At 49.1% G+C, this 21443-nt stretch overlaps 1 protein-coding gene and 1 non-coding gene across 2 annotated transcripts; both read right to left on the reverse strand.

Moving 5' to 3' along the window:
* Nucleotides 1-12296: 12296 nt before the first annotated feature.
* On the reverse strand, nt 12297-18923 carry ZP1 (zona pellucida glycoprotein 1). The gene is given in 12 exon segments (XM_081531139.1): nt 12297-12376; nt 12703-12855; nt 15087-15219; nt 15296-15374; nt 15553-15655; nt 16457-16616; nt 16660-16721; nt 17211-17264; nt 17267-17348; nt 18099-18136; nt 18302-18322; nt 18917-18923. Coding segments are annotated over 12 exon segments (972 nt in total).
* Nucleotides 14663-14735, reverse strand: TRNAF-GAA (transfer RNA phenylalanine (anticodon GAA)). Its single transcript has one exon. It is a non-coding gene; the product is annotated as a tRNA-Phe (tRNA).
* Nucleotides 18924-21443: the final 2520 nt, after the last annotated feature.

A 21443-nucleotide genomic window follows, 5' to 3' on the forward strand; every position in this document is an offset into this window, starting at 1 on the left:
CACGTCCATGCAGGCCTTGACTTTGTGATTTATAGGGTCTTGTGTCACTTGCCTTGTGGGGTGGCTCCCATGTGAGCCTGGAAGTAGGGGAAGAGGGGAGTGCTGAGGATCTCACTGCCACGAAACTGCCCAGACCTCAGGACGTCCTCAGTCCTTCAGTCCAAGGTGACAGAAAATCAGTCTCAACCGGCTTGAATCAGAAATGTTTCTGTGACTCTAGTATTTGAAGATTTGAAGTCGAACTGGTCGGAGGACCCAGCCAGCAAACAGTAAATTAGCAGAATGTCAGGGAACCCACACCCCCTGTGGTTGGGGAATTAGGGTAGGGTGGTCCGTGTGGCTGCTTTGGGTGGTCAAGAAGGCCCTCTTCTAGATAATCTGGAGGGTAACTGATGGGAGCTAAAGGGGAGGAGTGTTGCAGATGAAGGAAGGTTCCCAGGCTGGAAGGTCAAGATGCATGCTGCAGGTTCAGGAAGCCAAGCATGGCTGGAGTGTGATGCCTCTGGGTGTAGCCTTGGGAGGTCATCAGTACCCTTTGGAAGAGCAGTCCCAGTGGAACGTGGTGGGAAAGAATGTGAGATGACATTGTCTCATTTTGTGCCTGAAACAACCTTGTCTTTAGTTGTCCAGCAACTGGGCAGCTTCCTGCACCCCCATGGGGCTTCATGGACTGTTTCGGCAGTCCAGGGTAGAAAGTGAGCTCTGTGAGCCTGGGGACACACTCTGGGCTTTGAATCCCAGCTCTGGCACTTAGTAGAGTAGGACCATGGGCAGATTGATTAACTTATCTCTTTTTAGTGTTAAGATGGGAATAGTGTACTTACTAGGGATGCTGTAAGGCTGAGATGGGCTTCCCTGGTTGCTCTCTCAGTGGTAAAGAATCTGCCTGCAATGCAGCAGACAGGTTCAATCCCTGGGTTTGGGGAGATCCCCTGGAGAAAGAAATGGCAACCCTCTCCAGTATTCTTGCCTGGGAAACCCTCAGACAGAGGAGCCTGGCGGGCTAGAGATGGGGTCTCAAAGAGTCAGACACAACTTAGTGACTGAACAACAAGGCTTAAGTAGGTTAGTGTGTGAGCAGTGTTTGGACCGGAGAAGGCAATGGCACCCCGCTCCAGTACGCTTGCCTGGAAAATCCCATGGATGGAGGAGCCTGGTAGGCTACAGTCCATGGGGTCGCTAAGAGTCGGACGACTAAGCGACTTCACTTTCACTTTTCCCTTTCATGCACTGGAGAAGGAAATGGCACCCCACTCCAGTATTCTTGCCTGGAGAATCCCAGGGACGGCGGAGCCTGGTGGGCTGCCATCTATGGGGTCGCACAGAGTCGGACACGACTGAAGCGACTTAGCAGCAGCAGCAGCAGTGTTTGGACTGATGAACGCGGTGAATGCTGTATATATTTTAACCGCTGCTGCTGCTTTTACTTCTTACTGCTCTGCTGTTTACTCTCCCTGGGGTCCCTGCCCTGCCAGGCGAGTGTCCTCACTCAGCCTAGGTTCATGGCGTTTGCCATGTCGCTACCCCGTTACCTTGGAGGTGTTTATGCATTTGTCTCTTAACTATTAAAATTTAGGTTTTAATCTCCTTGAAGGCAGCACCCTGTACTCTGCTGGCATTCAATTCATTGGTGCTAAGAAGCAGACAGTTTCAACTCTGGGGCTTCGAACAAAGCCCAGGTCTGTCTCTCCTCAGAACACAAAAGAAGAAGGGCGGGGGGATGGATGACAGACTTGGATATTTCAGCCAAAATGGAATGGGAGCTGTCACTCTGGCCACGTCTCTAGATTTCAGCTCTGCCTTGAAGGTGAATCTTGGAATTGGATTTCAGTCGATAGATCGTAAGAGGCTCCCCTTTTCTGGGCCCTTGTCATTAGGCTCATGAATTTTTGTAATTAATGCTTATTGCATCCTACGTGAACTTTAGCCCTTTGACGATCCAACTGGACCTGTCCATGCATGAGGACCCAGTCCCCACACGCACCCCTGTGCCTCCGCTGTTGAAGGTTGCTAGGCCTTGGGGCACTGACCAAGGCAGCCACCTGGGGGCACTATAGTTACACTAGTCTCCCCGGTAACAGTGGCACCAGGACCCAGCTCTCAGTACCACAGTCAGGCGCTATCATCTGCATTCCACAGACAGAAAACTGTAAGTATTATAGTAGAGCTGGGATTTTAAACTGGCTTCAGAGACAGCTTGCTGCCACAGCATCTGCTGAGACAGGAGCAGGCAGCTCTGTGATGTTGCAGGAGTGTAGGGCTCTGGTTAGGTGTGGGCTCTGGTGTCAGGGCTTCCCTGATAGCTCAGCTGGTAAAGAATCCACCCACAATGCGGGAGACTCCGGTTCAATTCCTGGGTCAGGAAGATCCCCTGGAGAAGGGATAGGCTACCCACTCCAGTATTCTTGGGCTTCCTCTGTGGCTCAGCCAGTAAAGAATCCTCCTGCAATGTGGGAGACATGGGTTCAATCCCTGGGTTGGGAAAATCCCCTGGAGAAGGGAAAGGCTACCCACTCCAGTATTCTGGCCTGGAGAATTCCATGGATTATATAGTCCATGGGGTCGCAAAGAGTCGGATATGACTGAGCGACTTTCACTTTCACCTTTCTGGTGTCAGAAGCTAGATTTGAATCCCAGCATTACAGCTTTCTACGACTTATGTCTTTGTGTCTGCTTCTGCAGCTGTGGGCTTCCCTGATGGCTCAAACAGCAAAGAATCCGCCTGCAATGTAGGAGATGCAGGAGGCGCAGGTTCAATCTCTGGGTCGGGAATATCACCTGGAGGAGGGCATGGCAACCCATTTGAGTATTCTTGCCTGGAGAATCCCATGGACGGAGGAGACTGGCAGGCTACAGTCCATGGGGTACCAAAGAGTCAGACTCGACAGAGCATGTGATGGATTATTAATATCATCTGTGTATAAAACTGAGTTAGTGGTGCCTCAAATCAAACAGAGCTGTTGAGCTGATACATGCCTCATGGGAAGCCCCCATAGCTGGCTGCTTCTCTTCCCTGCTCTTGTCTGCACTGGCGTGACACTGCTGGCCCTGGTGGCCTTGGAATCCACACCTGTGTTATAAAAGTGGGGCCCGCAAGGCCTTCTGAAGTCTTCCATTAAATAAGCTCTGGTGATACAAGGTGCAACATGATGAGGCAGGGAGGTGGGAGCACGCAGGTGATACAACCCTGGGCTGTAGACTTCGGATAGAGATGCCAATGCAGAAGATGGGGTGCAGCTTTTTTGAAAGGCAGGTAAATCTGGGGAGAGGTGACGTAGGCACATTTTGGAGAAGTAAAAATTCCCTAGCTTGTCCCAGGGTAGGGGTGGCTGTTGTAAGGAGAGGCTCTGGCAGCTCCACTACTTCGCCCAAGTTAGGAGGGAGGAGGGAGCGGGGATGGGGTGGGAGACAGTGTGGAGGATGTGTGGAAATGCCCCACAGATTGTGTTAAGGCAGGTTGGGAGACAGCCAGTCTCAATCAGCAGCTTGAAGTCTTAAGATCTCATCTGAAGAGTTTCAAAATTTGGAACAGGTCTTTAACCCACATTTTAAAAGTTTTGTTAAATTTTAATTGTGAAACATTCATTCAAAAGGGTCTAAAACATATCTTTTCTGTTTAAAGGATAATAAACACCCTCGTACGCTCCACCCAGCTTAGGAAAGACAGCACTGGGGGCCTGCTGTGCACCCTTCCGCAAACACATCCCTCTTTCTACGTGGCAGAGGAAACTGCCACCCTGATATGGGGTTTTATATTTATGCCACTATCTATATCTTTGCTTTTATAATTTTGCCACAATCTATTTTTTCTTCCTTTTTTTTTTTTTTTTGCTGATTTTTGTACTTTGTATAACTGCAATCATTCAGCTTGCAATCTTTGACTTTATCCATTCAACATTGTTCTTGAGACTTATCAGTACAGACACTCCTAGCTGTTGTTGTTCAGTCACTAAGTCATGTCCAACTCTTTGCGACCCCATGGACTGCAGCATACCAGGCTTTCCGGTTCTTCACTATCTCCCAGAGTTTGCTCAAACTCATGTCTATTGAATCAGTGATGCTATCCAACCATCTCATCCTCTGTCACCCCTGCCTTCAGTCTTTCCCAGCATAAGGGTCTTTTCCAATGAGTCAGCTTTTTGCATCATGTGGCCAAAGTATTGGAGCTTCAACTTCAGCATCAGTCTTTCCGGTGAATAGTCAGGGTTGATTTCCTTTAGAACTGACTGGTTTGCTCTCCTTCCTCTCCAAGGGACTTTCAAGAGACTTCTCACATAGCTGTAGTTCTTAACTATTTTGCCAACAAGGGTAAGTGGCCAAACAGAACCACTGCGCCCAGCCTCGACCCCTTCCCCACCCCACGTTGCTGCAACAGCATTCAGTGAAGACAGCCAGGCCCCCAGGGGGTATTCATTCTGGGCAGGGTACTCCAGGAGAGGGACTCCCACCATCAGGCTGAGGTGCCCTTGAGTCCGTTGATTGGGAAGCACGGCTTTTCCTTTGTTGTCCTCAGGGGAAGGGATACAGTAACAGTATGATGTGGCAGAACCTTGCTTCTGGCCCTAATCTGCCAGCTCCTTGTTTGTACTGGGTTTGGGCAGTGGTGAGGGTGGTTGTCCCAGCTCTTTCCCCTGAAATGACCATGAATCTAGGTCCAAAGCATGCTGCTGCAGCTGTGTGATGTGACTAGCAGGCAGCAGGATTCACCCATTGCATTCATGGTTGGAGAAGCACCAGCTCCCTCCTCTGACATAATTAAGGGGCCGGGGTCCAAGCTTTGTAATGATCAGTGCCTTAGGCTCTTGGCAGTGGCTGGATTCCTTGGAGATAAGAGGCCAACTCCTTTCCTGGGAGGCCAGACTGCAAGGGATAAACTTGGACAGGTTAACCCTTATATGTCATTCACCACAGAACCCCAATATAGGAATACTCCACACTGCCCTTATATGTCCTAATGTTGATAACGGACATGTGTGCGCTTAGCCATTCAGTCGTGTCCAATTGTTTGTGACCCCTTGGACTGTAGCCCGCCAGGCACCTCTGTCCATGGGGATTCTCCAGGCAAGAATACTGGAGTGGGTGGCCATGCCCTCCTCCAGGGGATTTTCCTGACCCAGGGATCAAACCCAGGTCTCCCACATTGCAGGCAGATTCTTTACTGTCTGAGCCACCAGTGTGTGTGTGCGAGTCTCTCAGTCATGTCTGACTCTTTGCAACCCCATGGACTGGAGCCCACCAGGCTCCTTTGTCCATGGGATTCTCCAGGCAAGAATACTGGAGTGGGCTGCCATTTCCTTCTCCAAAAAAGCCCGATAATGGACATAGAGATTTCCAGTTATTTTGCAATTATAAATAGTGCTTCTGTGAGCATTCTGGTGCAAGGGCTTTCCCTAGGATATTAACCTAGGGGAGGTTTTATTATATAGATCACATATCATATAGATTATATATATATCATATTATATATGATATGTAATGACAATTTAAAAAATTTATTTTATTCAAGTGTAGTTCATTTATGATGTGTTAATTTCTGCTGTATAGCAAAGTGATTCAGTTATACATATATTTATATATTCTTTTTCATATTCTTTTCCATCGTGGTTTATCATGGGCTTCCCTGGTGGCTCAGATGGTAAAAAATCTGCCTGTAATGCAGGAGACCTGGGTTCAATGCCTGGGTTGGGAAGAGCCTCTGAAGAAGGGAATGGCTGCCACTCCAGTATTCTTGCCTGGAGAATTCCATGGACAGAGGAGTCTGACAAGCTGTAGTCCACGGGGTCGCAAAGAGTTAGACATGACTGAGTGACTAACACTTTCACTTTCATTGTTTATCACTGGATATTGAATATATCTCCCTGTGCTATACAGCAGGACTTTGGTGTTTATCCATTCTCGACTCGGTGGACATGAGTTTGAGCAAGCTCTGGGAGCTGGTGATGGACAGGGAAGCCTGGCATGCTGCAGTCCAGGGGGTCTCAAAGAGTTGGACAGGACTGAGCGACTGAACTGAACTGAATCCCAGACTCCCAGTCCTTCCTTCTCCCACACTCCCTCCCCCTTGGCCATCATAAGTCTGTTCTCTAATGATGAATTAGGTTTCAACGTGGTTGTACCAGTTTACACTCATTAGCAGAGGATGAGTGTACCTGTGTCTATATCCTTCCCAATCCTTAATATTTTCTGATTTTTCAATTTTTGCTGCTCTGAGGGGTGTGTATATAACAGCATCTCTTTTTTGCCATGTACACACTGCTATATTTATATATTTCTGGCAGCGCTGGGTCCTCATTGCTGCGCGTGTGCTTTCTCTAGTTGCAGAGAGTGGGGGCAACTCTCTAGTTTCACTGCCCAGGCTTCTCATTTCTGAGGCTTCTCTTGTTGGGCAACACAGGTGCTAGGCACACGGGCTTCAGTAGTTGTGGCTCATGGGCTTAGTTGCTCTGCAGCATGTGGAATATTCCTGTACTGGGATTGAACCCGTGTCCCCTGAATTGGCAGGCAGATTCTTATCCACTGTGCCACCGGGGACATCCTGTAATAGTGTCTTGAAGTTTATTTTCACATCCATGTTTGCTAATGAGATTGAGCATCTTTTTATACACTGGTAGGCCATTTGAGTTAATCTTTTGCAAAAGGCCTTTGCCTGTTTTCCTATTTGGATTGTCTTTTTCCTGTTGATTTATAGCAGTTTAAATATATATATATATATACACATATTTTGGATAGTAATCCCTTATCAATGTGTTGCAACTATCTTCCCAGTTAGCCTTGCCTTCTCACTCTTTTTTATGGTGTCTTATGATTTTTGGCTTGTGAAATGCTTGTTTCATTTGTGAGTTTGAGAATTCTTTCAGACTTTGGCTGAAATCTTTTTTTTTTTTTCAGTCAAGATTTCTATCTGCTTCTTCTTGAGCCCAGGGACTACTTTAATTATCACCCTGGGATCACTTTAAGTTAAATTCAGCCCTTGAATTTTTCTCCAGATTGAATTTTTGAGAGGCTTCACCCCTGCCCTAGACTAAGCATCTGGACCAGAGAAAAGGGAATTATACTCTTAATTCTCAGCCGAGATTTTTTTTTCTCATTCATCCATCCATTTATCACAATGATCAAGATATGCAAGATCCCATGTGGTCCTCTTCCATGCAATGGGTTTGTTTCTCCTTCTCTCTGGCCTGAGAATGTGGCCCCCTGAGTCCCAGCTTGGATAGGAAGTCTGCCTCTCAGCTCCCTGTCTCTGGCAGCCCCGGGGCTGATCTGTGGTCCGTGTGCTCATTAAAGTAGAACCCCAGGACCTCCAGGCTTCTGCAGAAATCCCCAGAATAGAAGCCGGTTTCACTTCCCAGAGGTTCTGCTTTTACTTTATTTTTGGCCTCTGTGCATAGCCTTTAAACAAAAATTAGTTCAGCAATGGTTACAACATGTTTTTAAATACACACTATAAATATAGTTGTTTACTTCAGAAGACTGATCTGGCTATCTGGTCTTCCTACTGCTGCAACAGAGTAGCACCCTTAGGTAAAACCCTTTTTACAGAAATGTCTGGGCATGGAGTCACACTTTACAGAATTGAATTTTACTTAAGTTGAAGAAACAGGCTGTGACGTGTTCTCCTTTCTATTTAAGGCGAAGTGTGGGCTTCCAGCGGAGAAGGCAATGGCACCCCACTCCAGTACTCTTGCCTAGAAAATCCCATGGACGGAGGAGCCTGGTAGGCTGCAGTCCATGGGGTTGCTAAGAGTCGGATACGACTGAGCAACTTCACTTTCACTTTTCCCTTTCACGCACTGGAGAAGGAAATGGCAACCCACTCCAGTATTCTTGCCTGGAGAATCCCAAGGACGGCAGAGTCTGGCGGGCTGCCGTCTCTGGGGTCGCACAGAGTCGGACACGACTGAAGCAACTTAGCAGCAGCAGCAGCAGCAGCAGTGGGCTTCCAGGTAGCTCAGTGGTAAAAGAATCCATCTGCCAATGCAGGAGATGCAGGAGACTTGGGTTCGATCCCTGGGTTTGGAAGATCCCCTGGAAAAGGGAATGGCCACCCACTGAGTATTCTTGCCTGGAGAATCCCATGGACAGAGGAGCCTGGTGGACTCAGTCCATGGGGTCACAAAGAGTAGGACACGACTGAGTGACTAAGTACATATACACACCACAATCTCAGTGTCAGGATGAGGGAGCCTGGTGTAGATGGAGAGATATGGGTCTCACCTAGCTGGCACAGCCCCTGGCCCTCTCCCCAGGGGGCAGGAAGAGAGAAAATCCGACAGGCTGCCAAGCAGCTCTGCTTCCTGCCACAGGTCAGCAAAAATAGGTCGTTATCGACCCCATCAGGTCTGACTCAACTGTTCTGAGGCTCAGGTGCTTTCTCATACCAGGAGGTGGTTTCAGGGAAGGAAGAAGTTTTAAATTGGGCAGATCTGAACTGGATTTAGACATCAGGAAAGTCAAAGCTTAGACTGCTTCCTTACAGGGAAAGCACAGAAAACAGCACAGCAGGGGCCTTCGTTGTTCACATTCTTTGTACATTTGCTTCTTCAAACAAAATCCTTTGACGTGGAAGTGTTGACAGAAGTCTGTATACCATGGAAATTGCACTTGCCAAAGCTACCATCAAAATCCTGAGCCTGTGTACATGCAACTGCGGTAGTAAAACTGCATTTTGATCTAGGAGCATCACAAAACAGTAAATGGATACTTTTCTGACTGTATAGGGTAGCAAAGGTCTTTGCCAAGTTCAAAGAGGAAAAATAAAAGGGAAACAACATCCATTGTTACATAATCCTTTCAAACAACAAGATGGAAGGACCTTTTGAAGAAAGATTCATGACCAACTCAGTGGGAAACTTAAAAGATGAGGATATCCACCCCTTGACTCTCGAAAGCTCTTAACAGACAAGGAGACAAACTTGGGAGAGTAGATAAGAGAGATGAAGAGAGATATTAGAGACTATAAAAGATTCTTGGCATGGGACTTCCTTGGTGGTCCAGTGGTTTAAGAATCCAGCTTGCACCTATAGCTTATTCATGTTGATGTATGGCAGAAGCCAACACAATATTGTAAAGCAATTATCCTCCAATTAAGAGTAAATAAATTAAAAGAATCCATCTTGCAATGCAGGGGTTCAATCCGTGGCCTGGAAACTGAGATCCCATATGCCTTGAAGCAACTAAAGCCCGAGCGGGGCAACTACTGAGACCGTGAGCTCCAGAGGCTGCACACTGCAACTAGAGAACTCACACATCAACGAAAGATCCTGCATGAAACAACTGCAACTGAGACCCAGTGCAGCCAATTTAAAACAACAGCAAATAAAATTTAGAAAAAGAAAAAAATTCTTAGCCTCTAATCAAAGAAACCTATTTTGAATCAGTGATGCTGTTTACCTAGTGATGCTCAAATAGGTAAAGCTTTAGAATGATATGATCTGTGGTGGCAAGGCTGTGAGGGAGCAGGCACCAATATATCGCCAGGGCCCAACAGTCAGGAGGGGTGTAGCTTTCAACCCAGCAGTTCCAAGAATTTCTTCCAAGAAAATGGTGTATAAAAAATTACACACATCAGCAGTTGTATTCGGGCTTCCCAGGTGGCTCTAGTGGTACAGAACCCACTTGCCAATGCAGGAGACTTGACAAGAGACCCAGGTTCGCTCCCTGGATCGAGAAGATCCTCTGGAGAAGGAAATGGCAACCCACTTCAGTATTCTTACCTGGAGAATCCCATAGACAGAGGAGCCTGGCGGGCTATAGTCCATGGGGTCAACTGAAGCGACGTAGCATGTAGTTGTATTCAACACCTGTTATCCTTAACAATAGACTTGATTTCCATCAAAAGGAGATCAGGGAGTTCCTCATGGATCTAGTGCTTAGGATTTGGTGCTTTCACTGCCATGGCTCAAGTTCAATCCCTGGTCCGGGAACTAAGATCACACAAGCTACCTGGCCAAAACTTTTTTTTTATTAAAAAGTTTTTCTTAAATAAGATCAAATATATAGTTCAACCATGATATGGAGGAGAATGCAGCTGTTAAAAATGATAAACAATGACACAAGATGTTTACCTTTGCATGAAAAAAGTGAAAAGAGAAAAGTCAGCTATACATTGTGATTCCAATTGAAATCTGTAGATTCACACTTGGTTTAAACACAGCATTTGTGCCATTCCCAGAACCACACTCCCGGGCTTTTTAAACATTCACAATGAGCTTGAGTGATGAGGGTGGTGGCAGGAAGAGTTGGCCCTGGATGGAACTGAATCCCTGACCACTTAGAGCAAGCACATCAGCCTGGCTCCTCCAAGCAGCAACAAAGCTGAGAATCCTTCCTTCACACTAACCCTGAAGAGCATAGCCCACAGGCCCTGTACAAGCCAGGCGGTTTGGACAGTATAGGTCATTCCTAGCCTCAGAGGGTAAACAGTCTAGCTAAGGGGAGCTCCTTAACTAACTTCCACAGCAAGGGTCTGTGTCTTCCTGCCTGAGGGCTCTATTCTGCTGGAAAAGCTTGAGGCAGCTGCTTCCCTCAGCCCCTCCTTAACTTGGGCTATCAGCTTGTCCTCCTATAGGGAGGAAAAAAATATTTGGTAAGCATTAGGTTTGGGACAGCAGGAGGAGAAATTCTAGCAGTTAATAGCATTCAGTAAATGTTGCCGTTTCGGCTTCCCAGGTGATGCTAGTGGTTAAGAATCCACTTGCCAATGTAGCAGACATAAAGAGATGCAGGTTTGATCCCTGATTTGGGAAGATCCCTTGGAAGAGGGCATGATAACCCGCTCCAATATTTTTATCTGGAGAATTCCACGGACAGAAAAGCCTGGTAGGCTACAGTTCCTAGGGTCGCACAGAGTCGGACACGACTGAAGCGACTTAGCATACACACAATATTCTAAGGATTCTTATTTACTAATCCATTTTATCCAACACCCCCATGGGGATAGGTATTATTCCCATTTTATAGATAAGGAAACTAAGGCCCTGAAGAGTTCAATAACTCAACATCACCCAGCTAATAAGAGGCAGAGCCACACAACTCAAACATCCTGGCTTGTATTCAGCCAGTATGTTGACCACAGAAAAGATGGAGTAGGTCAGGGCTGGAGAGCACCTGCATAGTGTCAAGGCCATGGACCTGATTCCAGCACCGTGGTGTCTGGAGCCAAGTTTGACTTCCCTACGAGATCCTCCTCCCAGACTGTCCAGCTGCCAGAGCCTGAACCCTACCCACTCTGCCTAGGTTGGGTTAGGTACCCAGCCCTACCTTTCCCATTTTAGAGCGTCTACATGGCAAAGAAGGCCTTTCTACACTGATAAATCACCAATGAAGGCCCGCATCATATATGAGCAGACGAAGGTCAGCACAGGTACTGACCTGTCCGAAGGCCATGGCCACTGGGGTACCAGGAAGCATCAGGGTCAATGGACTGCCATTTTGTCTGTGCTGACCAACCCTGTGTGGACCAGTCTTGGGGACCAAGGGAGGGGGAAGGGGAGCAGGCAATGGGAGAAGTAGCCAGCATCCTCCATGGGAGGCTGGGAGGCTCAGAGAGGGGCTGGGAGGAGCTTGTTCAAGTCTAGTTCTTCAGGCCCTGGGAACTCTGGGTTCCCTCATCCACAATGGCAGCTTAGCAGTACACTTTGCAGACACTAGGTCAGAACTCCCATATCTGCGGGAAGGTGACAAGCCTTAGCGGAGCCATTAGCCCTGCCAGGTTCCCCATACCCAGTTAGGGCTGCTCTTTGACTCTGCAATGAATTGACTTCCCCCACCTTCTTTCGTTTTGTTTCTTTTACCTGGGAAAGCTGCCTTTCCTTGTGGGGAGGCAAAGTCTCCCCAGTTCAGTCCTGGGAGACAATGGAGTCTACTGCATAATGTGTGTGTGAGTCACTTAATCATGAGCAACTCTTTGGGACCCTGTGGACTGTAGCCCGCCAGGTTCTTCTGTCCATGAAATGTATTGTTGTTGTTTAGTCACTTCAATGGTGTCCAACCCTTTGAGATCCCATGTACTGTAGCCAGGCTCCTCTATCCACGGGATTTCCCAGGTAAGAATACTGGAGTGGGTTGCCATTTCCTCCTCCAGGGGATCTTCCCCACCCAGGGACTGAACCGGTCTCTTATGTCTCCTGCATTGGCAGGTGGGTTCTTTGACCGCTGAGCCACCACCCCATAATAGAGGCCGCAATTCTGCGAAGACAGAGCTGACTCCAAGGAGCAAGTGTCTAAGACAAGAAAGATTCTGTCAGTCATCACCAGTAGCTTTTCCATACCCGCCTTCACTAGGCTGAAATAAGGGTCTACTCAGCCTGTTCACCCTCCTTTGCCTTCTTGGAGCTTCTGGACTTGGCCTGGCTCAGGCGCATGAAGACATCAACCCCTCAGACCAGGGCAACAGCAAGAGAACTACCCAGAGGAGAGGGCTTGGGTTATAGTTCCTGGTGGAACCTGCCAGAAAGAAGGGTCTGAAGGATGGAGGGCTGGACGAGGACACCTCCCATCTTGTCCCCCACCCCAGATCTTTGTAATCACAGTGGGCAGAGCTGAAGCTGAGATGCAGATGAGGTGGACCATGACTACCTTTGCTTAGTTCCCCAGTGAATGCAGTTACACCATCTTCTGCCCTCACTACAGCCAGAACTTCCCCATTTTGTTGGCACACCCCAGGGGCCCAAGGCCTGAAGGGCTGACCCGAAGGCCTGGTACCTGAGGGCCCAAGCATGGAGTCCTGCCTGGAGGAATCCTCAAAGTCCAGGGACCTGCAGAGCTCCCCATGCTCTGGGCTTAGCAGTGTCACTGGGGTGACCTGAGGATCACAGCTGTCCTGCTCCCCATGTGACCCAGAAGCCAGGAACAGGCCTGCAGATGGGAAAACAAAGAATCCCCTATCCTGTCCCCAACCCTAGACTCACCTGCAATCCCTGATCTACATGTACTTGAGGTCTCCAGGGGTGGCAGGCAGAGATGATGCAGAGGAAGTAAACCTGGTAGGACAAGAATAAGGTCCAGGCACGGGGCTGGCTCGGAGCCACGGGCAGGAAGCAGTGAGGTAGGAACATGGGATCTGGGACCCAGCCCAGGTTCACAGTGCTGCTGGCCAGGCAGGTGGGGAGAGATCTAGGCACACTGACCAGCCCCACTCCCACAAGGTACAGAGCCACATGTCCTGCTTACATATTTGGAGTCCTGGATTTCCTCCTTCTAGATGGCTCACGTCTACAGTAGAGGACCGGGCGGGAAGGAACCACTACACCAGGTAGCACCCTGGCTCAACCTGCAGGGTCCCCCTGGGAAGGTCGATTTTCTTTCTTTGCTTGGTGTTGACCAACAGCAGGAGAGCAGGTGTCTGGTTCCTGGCCTCAATGACCAATGACTGAAGGTGAGGTGAGAGTCAGGTTACCACTACTACCAGAAACACAAGGACATGGGCAGCTCCCAAAAGGAGTAGAAGCAGGAGAAATTGACCTGAACCAACCTTCAGCTTCCTAGGCTTCCCACGTGGCTCAGGTGGTAAAGAATCTGCCTGCAGTGAGGGATACCTGGCTTCCATCCTTGGGTCAGGAATATCCCCTGGAGGAGGGCATGGCTATCTACTCCAGTATTCTTGCCTGGAGAATTCCACTGACAGAGGAGCCTGCAGGGCTACAGTCCATGGGGTTGCAGAGTCAGAAGTAACTTAGCAATTAACAACACAGCCCTCAGCAGCCCATCTAACAGATACCCCTTCATCCAGCAGGTTAGAATTTCTTGGCTCAAGAAGAAGCACACAGCAGAGCTGATTATTAAGCCACCCTCCCAGGTGGTAACCAGTGATGAAGTGGCTTCTCTGATGGAATGGGCTTTCCTGATGGTCCAGTGATTAAGAATCCATCTGCTAATGCAGAAGACACAAGTTCAATGCCTGGTGCAGGAAAATCCCAGCACACCAGTCATCCACCACAACCACAGAAGCCCATACACCTAAAGCTCATGCTCCACAACAAGAGAAGTCACCACAATGAGAAGCCTGCACACCACAACTAGAGAGGGGCCCCCACTCGCGGCAACTAGAGAAAACCTACGTGAAGCAATGAAGACCCATCACAGCCAAAAATAAATACATAAATCTTAATAAAATAAAATATACAGAGATCAGTCTATATTAATGTGAAAGATGTATCTTGTTTGGTAGAACGAATGTTAAACAGTAGTGTCCTATGGTGCCATTTGTAGATTATGTAGAAAAACCTAAACATTCCCTTGTTGTTGTTGTTCAGTTGCTAAGTCATGCCTGATTCTTTGCGACCCCATGGACTACAGCATGCCAGGTTTCCCTGTCCTTGACCACCTCCTGGAGTTTGCTCAAACTCATGTCCATTGTGTCAGTGATGCCATCCAACCATCTAATCCTCTGTTGCCCACTTTTCCTCTTGCCCTCAATCTTTCCCAGCATCAGGGTCTTTTCCAATGAGTTGGTTCTTTGCATCAGGTGGCCAAAATATTGGAGCTTCAGCTTCAGCAACAGTCCTTCCAATGAATACTCAGGGTTGATTTCCTTTAGAATTGACTGGTTTAATCTCCTTGCTATCCCAGGGACTCTCAAGAGTCTTCTCCAACACCACATTTTAAAAGCATCAATTCTTTGATGCACAATAAAACTGCCATTGGTGGTGACACCTAAAACCATTGCCGAAACCCGGGATTGAACCAGGGACCTTTAGATCTTCAGTCTAATGCTCTCCCAACTGAGCTATTTCGGCTACTTCTAAACATATCCTTAATGTATCTATATTTACCTTCCAAAGAAGCTATGTAATAAAAATTCAAAGCAGAATTATGCTCAACTCATCATTTCTAGAGTCAGAAATGAGGCCACTCTAGGGCACCATGCCCAGCTCAGATTAGGTTGATTTGGCATTTCCCTCCCTCCCTCTGGAGTGGTTTGCAGGTCGGGGCTCACTGCCCTTCACACCACTCAGGAAGATCAGGCCCCGTCTGGGGACCTTTGTCTGCATTAGCTCTCTGTGAACTGGAGGGATTCAGTGACCAGGTATCCCCACTTAGCAGATGAAGAGCAGACGAGAGGGAAACTGCTTCTGACTGGTGGGTACCAGTGGGAACCAATAGGTACAGGAGGACTCTCTGGGAGCCAGAGTCCAGGAGAGCAAAGGTGGTAACAGTGAAGCTCTGGTAATGAGACAAAGGGCAGCACTGCCCTCCCATCACCACCATTTGAGTCCTGAGCTATCACCAAAAGGACACTTGGGAAAGAGAAGTCAAAGAGGTGGAAGGGTGGGGAGGCAGCCTGACACTCTCCAGCATTACCACCACTCCCCTGCCAAAATGGCCACTGAGGCTGCCGGAAGGCGTTGGAGCTGGGAATGGCCCAGTGCTGGTGCCTAGGACTGCCCCATGGGAGGGTGTGGCCAAGCTGTCTTTTCCTACAGGTGGATGGCACCCAGCTCATCCAGCAGAACCAGCTAGTGTCCAGCATCAGCGTCTGGATGGGACCATAGGGTTCCATCACATGGGATGGTACCCTCCTTGAGCAGGCTAGGTAGGCTGCAGGTGTCCTGCAGCACCAGGACCAGACTGGAATCTGGCCTCTGCAGGAGCCGGAGCTCCATGGAATCAGACTCCAGGAGCAGCCTCACCAGGCAATGGTTCCCCACCCTGGACCCTGAGGTTCAGAGGCAGGTGTGACAAGCACAGATATCCTCAGGGGTTACCCCTTGGCATCCTGGGCTCCTGGCTGGTTTCGACACCCAAGTCAGCAGATCCTGATGGCCCCTTTCAATGAGAGGTTCTCCCTCAGCCCCTCTCCCGTCCCTGCCTTGCACCCTCAGAGCTTCAGGCCCAGGTATCTTCTGCTTCAGGGCTTCCCAGGTAGCTCAGATGGTAAAGAATCCACCTGCCAATGCAGGAGATGTGGGTTTGATCCCTGGGTCAGGAATATCCCCCAGAGGAGGAAATGGCAACCCACTCTGGTATTCTTGCCTGGAGAATCTCATGGACAGAGGAGCCTGGCGGGCCACAGTCTATGGGGTCACAAAGACACGACTAGTGAGCACGCACACATCTTCGGCCTCATCTGTGGAGTCGTAGCCCAGAGATCAGGCAATGGCAATGGCCTTTGCTTCTTCCTGCACCTGGAAGGGGACACTTTCAGCTTCTTAATGCTTCATTTCTGAGCTTATTTCCTGGAGAGACAAAGGGGTGTTCTCTTGAGGACTCCAGGCCCCTCAGGCCCTGTGGTGGCTTCTGCCTGCAGGCCCAGTTTAATGCTCACATCGGCTCTGCTTGAGAGGCATCGCCAAGGCCTAGGAGGGGGACTGGGAAGAGGTAAGTAGCTCATCTAAGTTCACACAGCGAGTGATAGCAGAGCTTGGACATGAACCCAGACGGCTCCAAAGCCTGTTGTAAGCTCACCTGTGCTCCCTTCACATCCACACCCTCAGCCTAGCCTGCTCAAGGAGGGTACCATCCCATGTGATTGAACCCTGTGGCCCAATTCAGACGCTGATGTTGGACACCAGCTGGTTCTGCTGGATGAGCTGGGTGCCACCCACCTGTAGGAAGAGACAGCTGGGTAATGCCCTCCCACCAGGTGGTCCTGGGCACCAGCACGGCCCCCACTCTACCTGGACCAAAGTGTCACAGCAGGTGAGAGGGACATGCAGGGACCAAGGCCATTTCTTGGGACACTGCCAGGAAGGAGTGGCCATTTTTGAAGCACTGGCCAGTCACTGGGAAGAAGACCAATCAAAGAGGCGGGCCAGAGCCTTGGGGTTCCGTGTCCATCACAGACACAGTGGGGGGGAGGAGCTGGGTGACCATCCACATTTGAGGGCCAGCCTCGGAGGGGACACCTGGCTGCTCTCACTCCCCGTTCATGTCTTGGTTACTCCAGAAAGCCTCCAAAGACTTTCTCATGCAGGCAGCCAAGGGGTGAACTATACTCTAAAAGTAGGGTCACCATGTAATTTATCATCCATCCTGGGATGTTCTAGATCTCTGGGTAGGGGTACATGTAAAGATAGATTAACTATTATCAGGCAAGCTGGGACAGGTGGTCGCTGCATCTACAGATCTCTGTGGTCCATTCTGGGGACCAGGCTCTCTTAGGAACCAGGTGTGGAGCAGTTGCATCAGTGGGGGGTAGAGTGGGGTAGAAACTTCTCTTGTTGCTTCAGCATTCGGGAGACCAGGGTCTCACTTGGTGTGGAAAGTGGCACCTATGTTGGCACAGTAACAGGGATCCTCTCTAGTGTTGTCATGGCAGCAGCCTACTGACAGGCTTCCTTTGAACTCCTTCTCACTCTGCAGGGGGTGTGCTGGAGGCCACCTAGCACTGTTTCTGGGTTGGAGGGTAACTAGGGCTGGGGACAAGAGTGTTGAAGACAGGAGAAGGAGCCAAGTGGGCAGCAGACCTCCAGGGAAATGGAGAGCAGTGCCCTGGTAGGGCCCAGTAAAGGGCTGCCAGGCAGTCCGAGCCTCTGGAAGGCCTCTGACCGGGTGAGCGCACAAGGAGTCCTGTGTACCGCCCGTGTAAGCTGGCTTGTCAGCCGCTCCCCATGGTATGTCAAGGCGCCCTGTTAGGGTCGGGCCAGGGTGAGGTGGGTGGGTGGGTGGAGGGACAGTGAGGCAGGGTGAGATGGGCGAAGCTGAGCTCTGGGGTGCGGTGGAGGGGATGGGAATGAGGGGCAGGAAGCAAGAATGTGGTGGGTGCTGCCATGTGGGAGTCTGCAGTCCAGATGTGATCAGGTTTGGGATGGATCAGAGTGACCATCAGGCAACACAGCTTCTGGGACTTCCCTGGTGGTCCAGAGGCTAAGACTCCACGTTCACAGTGCAGGGGGCCTGGGTTCGGCCCCTGGTCAGGGAACTAGATCCCACGTGCCACGACCAAGAGTTAGCATGCTGTTTTACACATTGAATTCTAACAACCATACACATTTTATTAATTTGTGGAAATGTCAAATTGCTTTCAGTTTCACACTGAAGTTCTGTCCTCCAATAAATGGCTTCATTTCCTTCCTTTTCAGCATGCTGCCAGGAAGATCGAAGATCCTGTGTACTGCAACTAAGACCTGGAGCAGTCAAATAAAAAGAAAAAAACCCACAGCTTCCATGAACACCCTCAGGTGGGGGCGCCCATCTTGCAGGAGCGGGGCGACAGCAGGGGAGCAGCACCCAGGCAGAGGAGGAGTCAGTGCCCAGGACTTAGTCCCCCTCACCCCCCAGCTCTCTGAGTGGTCTTGGGCTCCAATGTGTCCCTGGTCCCTGAGGGTCCTCTCCAACCTGACACTGGTTCCCAGCCATGGGGTCTCCCCCAGCACATGGCAGCCTTTGCAATAAACAGAGAAGACCCTGGGGCCCCTGGAGCTTGGCAGTCACCCAGAGCAGACAGAGCAGTTGTTCACCTCAAATCGGTTCCCAACTTCATCTGGAAAGGGAGGACGAGAAAGAGGGATGGAGGGATGAGTCATGGGTGAAGGGTGAAGCCAGAGGCCGTTGGGCTCTGCTAGGAAGACTCCACTCTTAGGAGGAGAAGTACCTCGTAGAGGTCTCCTGGGGATTAAGGTCATTAATACCACCGATGACAAATACGAACAGACAACTGAATAATGTGGCCTCCTGCCTGGGAGCCTGACACATAAAAAGACCTTTGGTAAAAGCTAAGGAAATGGACTTTAGTTATAACAATGTGTCAACATTGGTTCATTAATTGTAATAAATGTGCCATCCTAATGTGAGATGTTAATTACAGAGGAAGCCGAGAGTGGGATATACAGGAATTCTCTGTGCTGTCCTCTCGGGTTTTCTGAAAATCTAGGACAGTTCTAAGAAAGTCCGGTAACAACAACAAGCCCGGTTCACAGACTAGGCTGCTTCCCATTCACTGAACACAGTCCCAGGGCCCCTTGAATTAGCTCATTACCGGCCATCCTCCCCATCCTCCAAGGAAGGGGGTGTCACCCTCCTCATCACCTGGAAGCCTTAGCGCAGGGCCTAGCAGAGTCCAGCTCAGTGAGCGTTAGTCCACCTCAGTCCATCATATTAATAATTCACAGCAGCAGGAAGGACACGTGGCTGGGTAGTTAGAGTCTGGTTGTGATCCAGCCCCACCACTTTTGCACTGTGACTGGGGACACATCATCTTTCTTAGCTCCTATTTCCAGTTTGTGAATTGTGGCTGGTGGGCTTCCCAGGTGGCACAGTGGTAAAGAATCCACTTGCCAATGCAGAAGACACAAGAGACTTGGGTTTGATCCCTGGGTCAGGAAGATCCCCTAGAGTAGGAAATGGCAACTCACTCCAGTGTTCTTGCCTGGAAAGCTCCAGGGACAGAGGAGCCTGGCAGGCTACAGCCCAGGAGGTCGCAAAGATTCAGACACGACTGAGCAAACACACGCACACACAAAACGCTTACCTCGCAGGGTGGGCGAGAGACTGAGAGAGACAAATACTGGGGGTGATAAGTCATTAGTAGTAATGACTGAATGCTTGGCAATGATTAACTTTTCCTGCGACCTGTGCTCAGGGGAAGCTCGGTGGCTTAAGGGCCCTGGCCTCAGAGCAGGTGGAGGCTGTGAACCCAGAGGTGGGGTGTCAGTTGGGGTGGGGCTGAAGGTGTGTTTCTGGAGGACAGGTTGCCTGAGCAGTGGCCGGGAAGCCGGTGGATGCTGGGGGTGCTGTGGAGGTTACTGTGTTGAGGCAGAAGGAATTTGGGGAGCAGGGCATAGAGAGCTGGGGGAACAGTGGGATCAAGCTGGCTGGGAATGGGAGGAGAGGTGGCTGAAGTGGTGGTGGGAAAGGGCTACTGAGCTGAATTTTTCCTGGGACAATGGAGTTTTTCAGCTTCCTATTTTGAAATATTTTCACTCTGTTTGGGAAAAACATCTTAGGAACTTGTTTGGAAATCGGCCATTTTTAGAAGATGGCCACTCACATCTACCAATCCTGGACTGCAGCTGTAACATTTGCAGTCTCCTTCCAGCCCTGCTTGCTTCAGACAGGCCCTCACAGTCCGAACGGACTCTGGCCAGTCTATCCAGTGGAAATTTCCCTGATGGCTCAGTGGTAAAGAATCTGCTTGCCAGTACAGGAGACATAGGAGACACGGGTTAGATCCTTGGGTCGGGAAGATCCCCTGGAGGAAGGCATGGCAACCCAGTCCAGTATTCTTGCCTGGGAAATCCCATGGACAGAGGAACCTGGAGGACTATAGTCCATGGGGTCCCAAAGAGTTAGACATAATTTAGTGGCTAAAAACAACAATAAATCTATCCTGCTACTGTTTATTCAGAATTCAGTGGTTTTTGAATACTGACATATTTCCTGGGTTTGTCTCAAGTTTGAAGTCAAGGGGAGGTTCTGTCAGCAACCAAGGACCTCTGTTCAGTTCCAGGACTTGTCCCTATACTTGTACTCCAAATTGTATATTACACCACTTCTAGACTGTCTAGTTGATGAATATATTGTGCAGTGTTAAAATACATAGCAGCTTTAAAACTGTTTGTCCATTTTATCTTCATCTCAAAATGTGAACATCCGGCTAGCATATACTTGAAAACTTGGTGAAATTTAAATGTTAATAAAATAGCATACCCCGAAAAAAAAAAAAAGAAATACTTCCAGACTTACTGAAAAGTTCGAAACATCCTTCATCCAGATTCCTCAAAACATTGCTAACTTCTTTCTACATTTGTTTTAGCACTCACTTTCTCTCAGATTGTACATACACACACACGTGCACACACACGCACTTTCTTCCATACGCCATGAGAGAGCTGGTTGCAGACATGACTGACCCCTCACCCTTTACCCACAAATACTGCAGTGTGTATTTCTTAAAAAAAAAAAAAAAAGTAACCACAGTCAAAATATCAAAATCAAGAAATCAACAATGGTACGACACAACTGTCTAATCTATAAACCTTATTCAATTAACCAATTGTCCTCACACTTTTACAGCAAAGGAGGAAGTGTTTTTTTTTCCCCAAACTAGGATCCAGTCCAAGGTCAGGATCATGTTCCTTGGGCCTCTTCCAATCTGGGACAGTCCCTCTGTCTGTGTCTTTCATACCATGGATGTTTTTGAGAACTTCAGGCCAATTCTTTTGCAGCATGGCCCTCATTTGGGTTTGTCTGGGTTCCCCTCCTGCTTAGAGGCAGGTTATGCATTTTTGGCGGTGTACAGGTTTGCTGTGGTATTGGAGAAGACTCTCGAGAGTCCCTTGGACCAGTCAATCTTAAAGGAAATCAATCCTGAATATTCACCGGAAGGACTGATGCTCAAGCTGAAACTCCAATACTTCGGCCACCTGATGCGAAGAACTGACTCATTGGAAAAGACTCTGATGCTGGGGAGGATTGAAGGCAGGAGGAGAAGGGGACGACAGAGGATGAGATAGTTGGATGGCATCACCGACTCAATGGGCATGAGTTTGAGCAAGCTCGGTGAG

Source organism: Giraffa tippelskirchi, chromosome 10 (genome assembly GCF_054371585.1).
Source record: "Giraffa tippelskirchi isolate mGirTip1 chromosome 10, T2T-mGirTip1v1.2.pri, whole genome shotgun sequence".
NCBI classification, from domain to species: domain Eukaryota; kingdom Metazoa; phylum Chordata; class Mammalia; order Artiodactyla; family Giraffidae; genus Giraffa; species Giraffa tippelskirchi.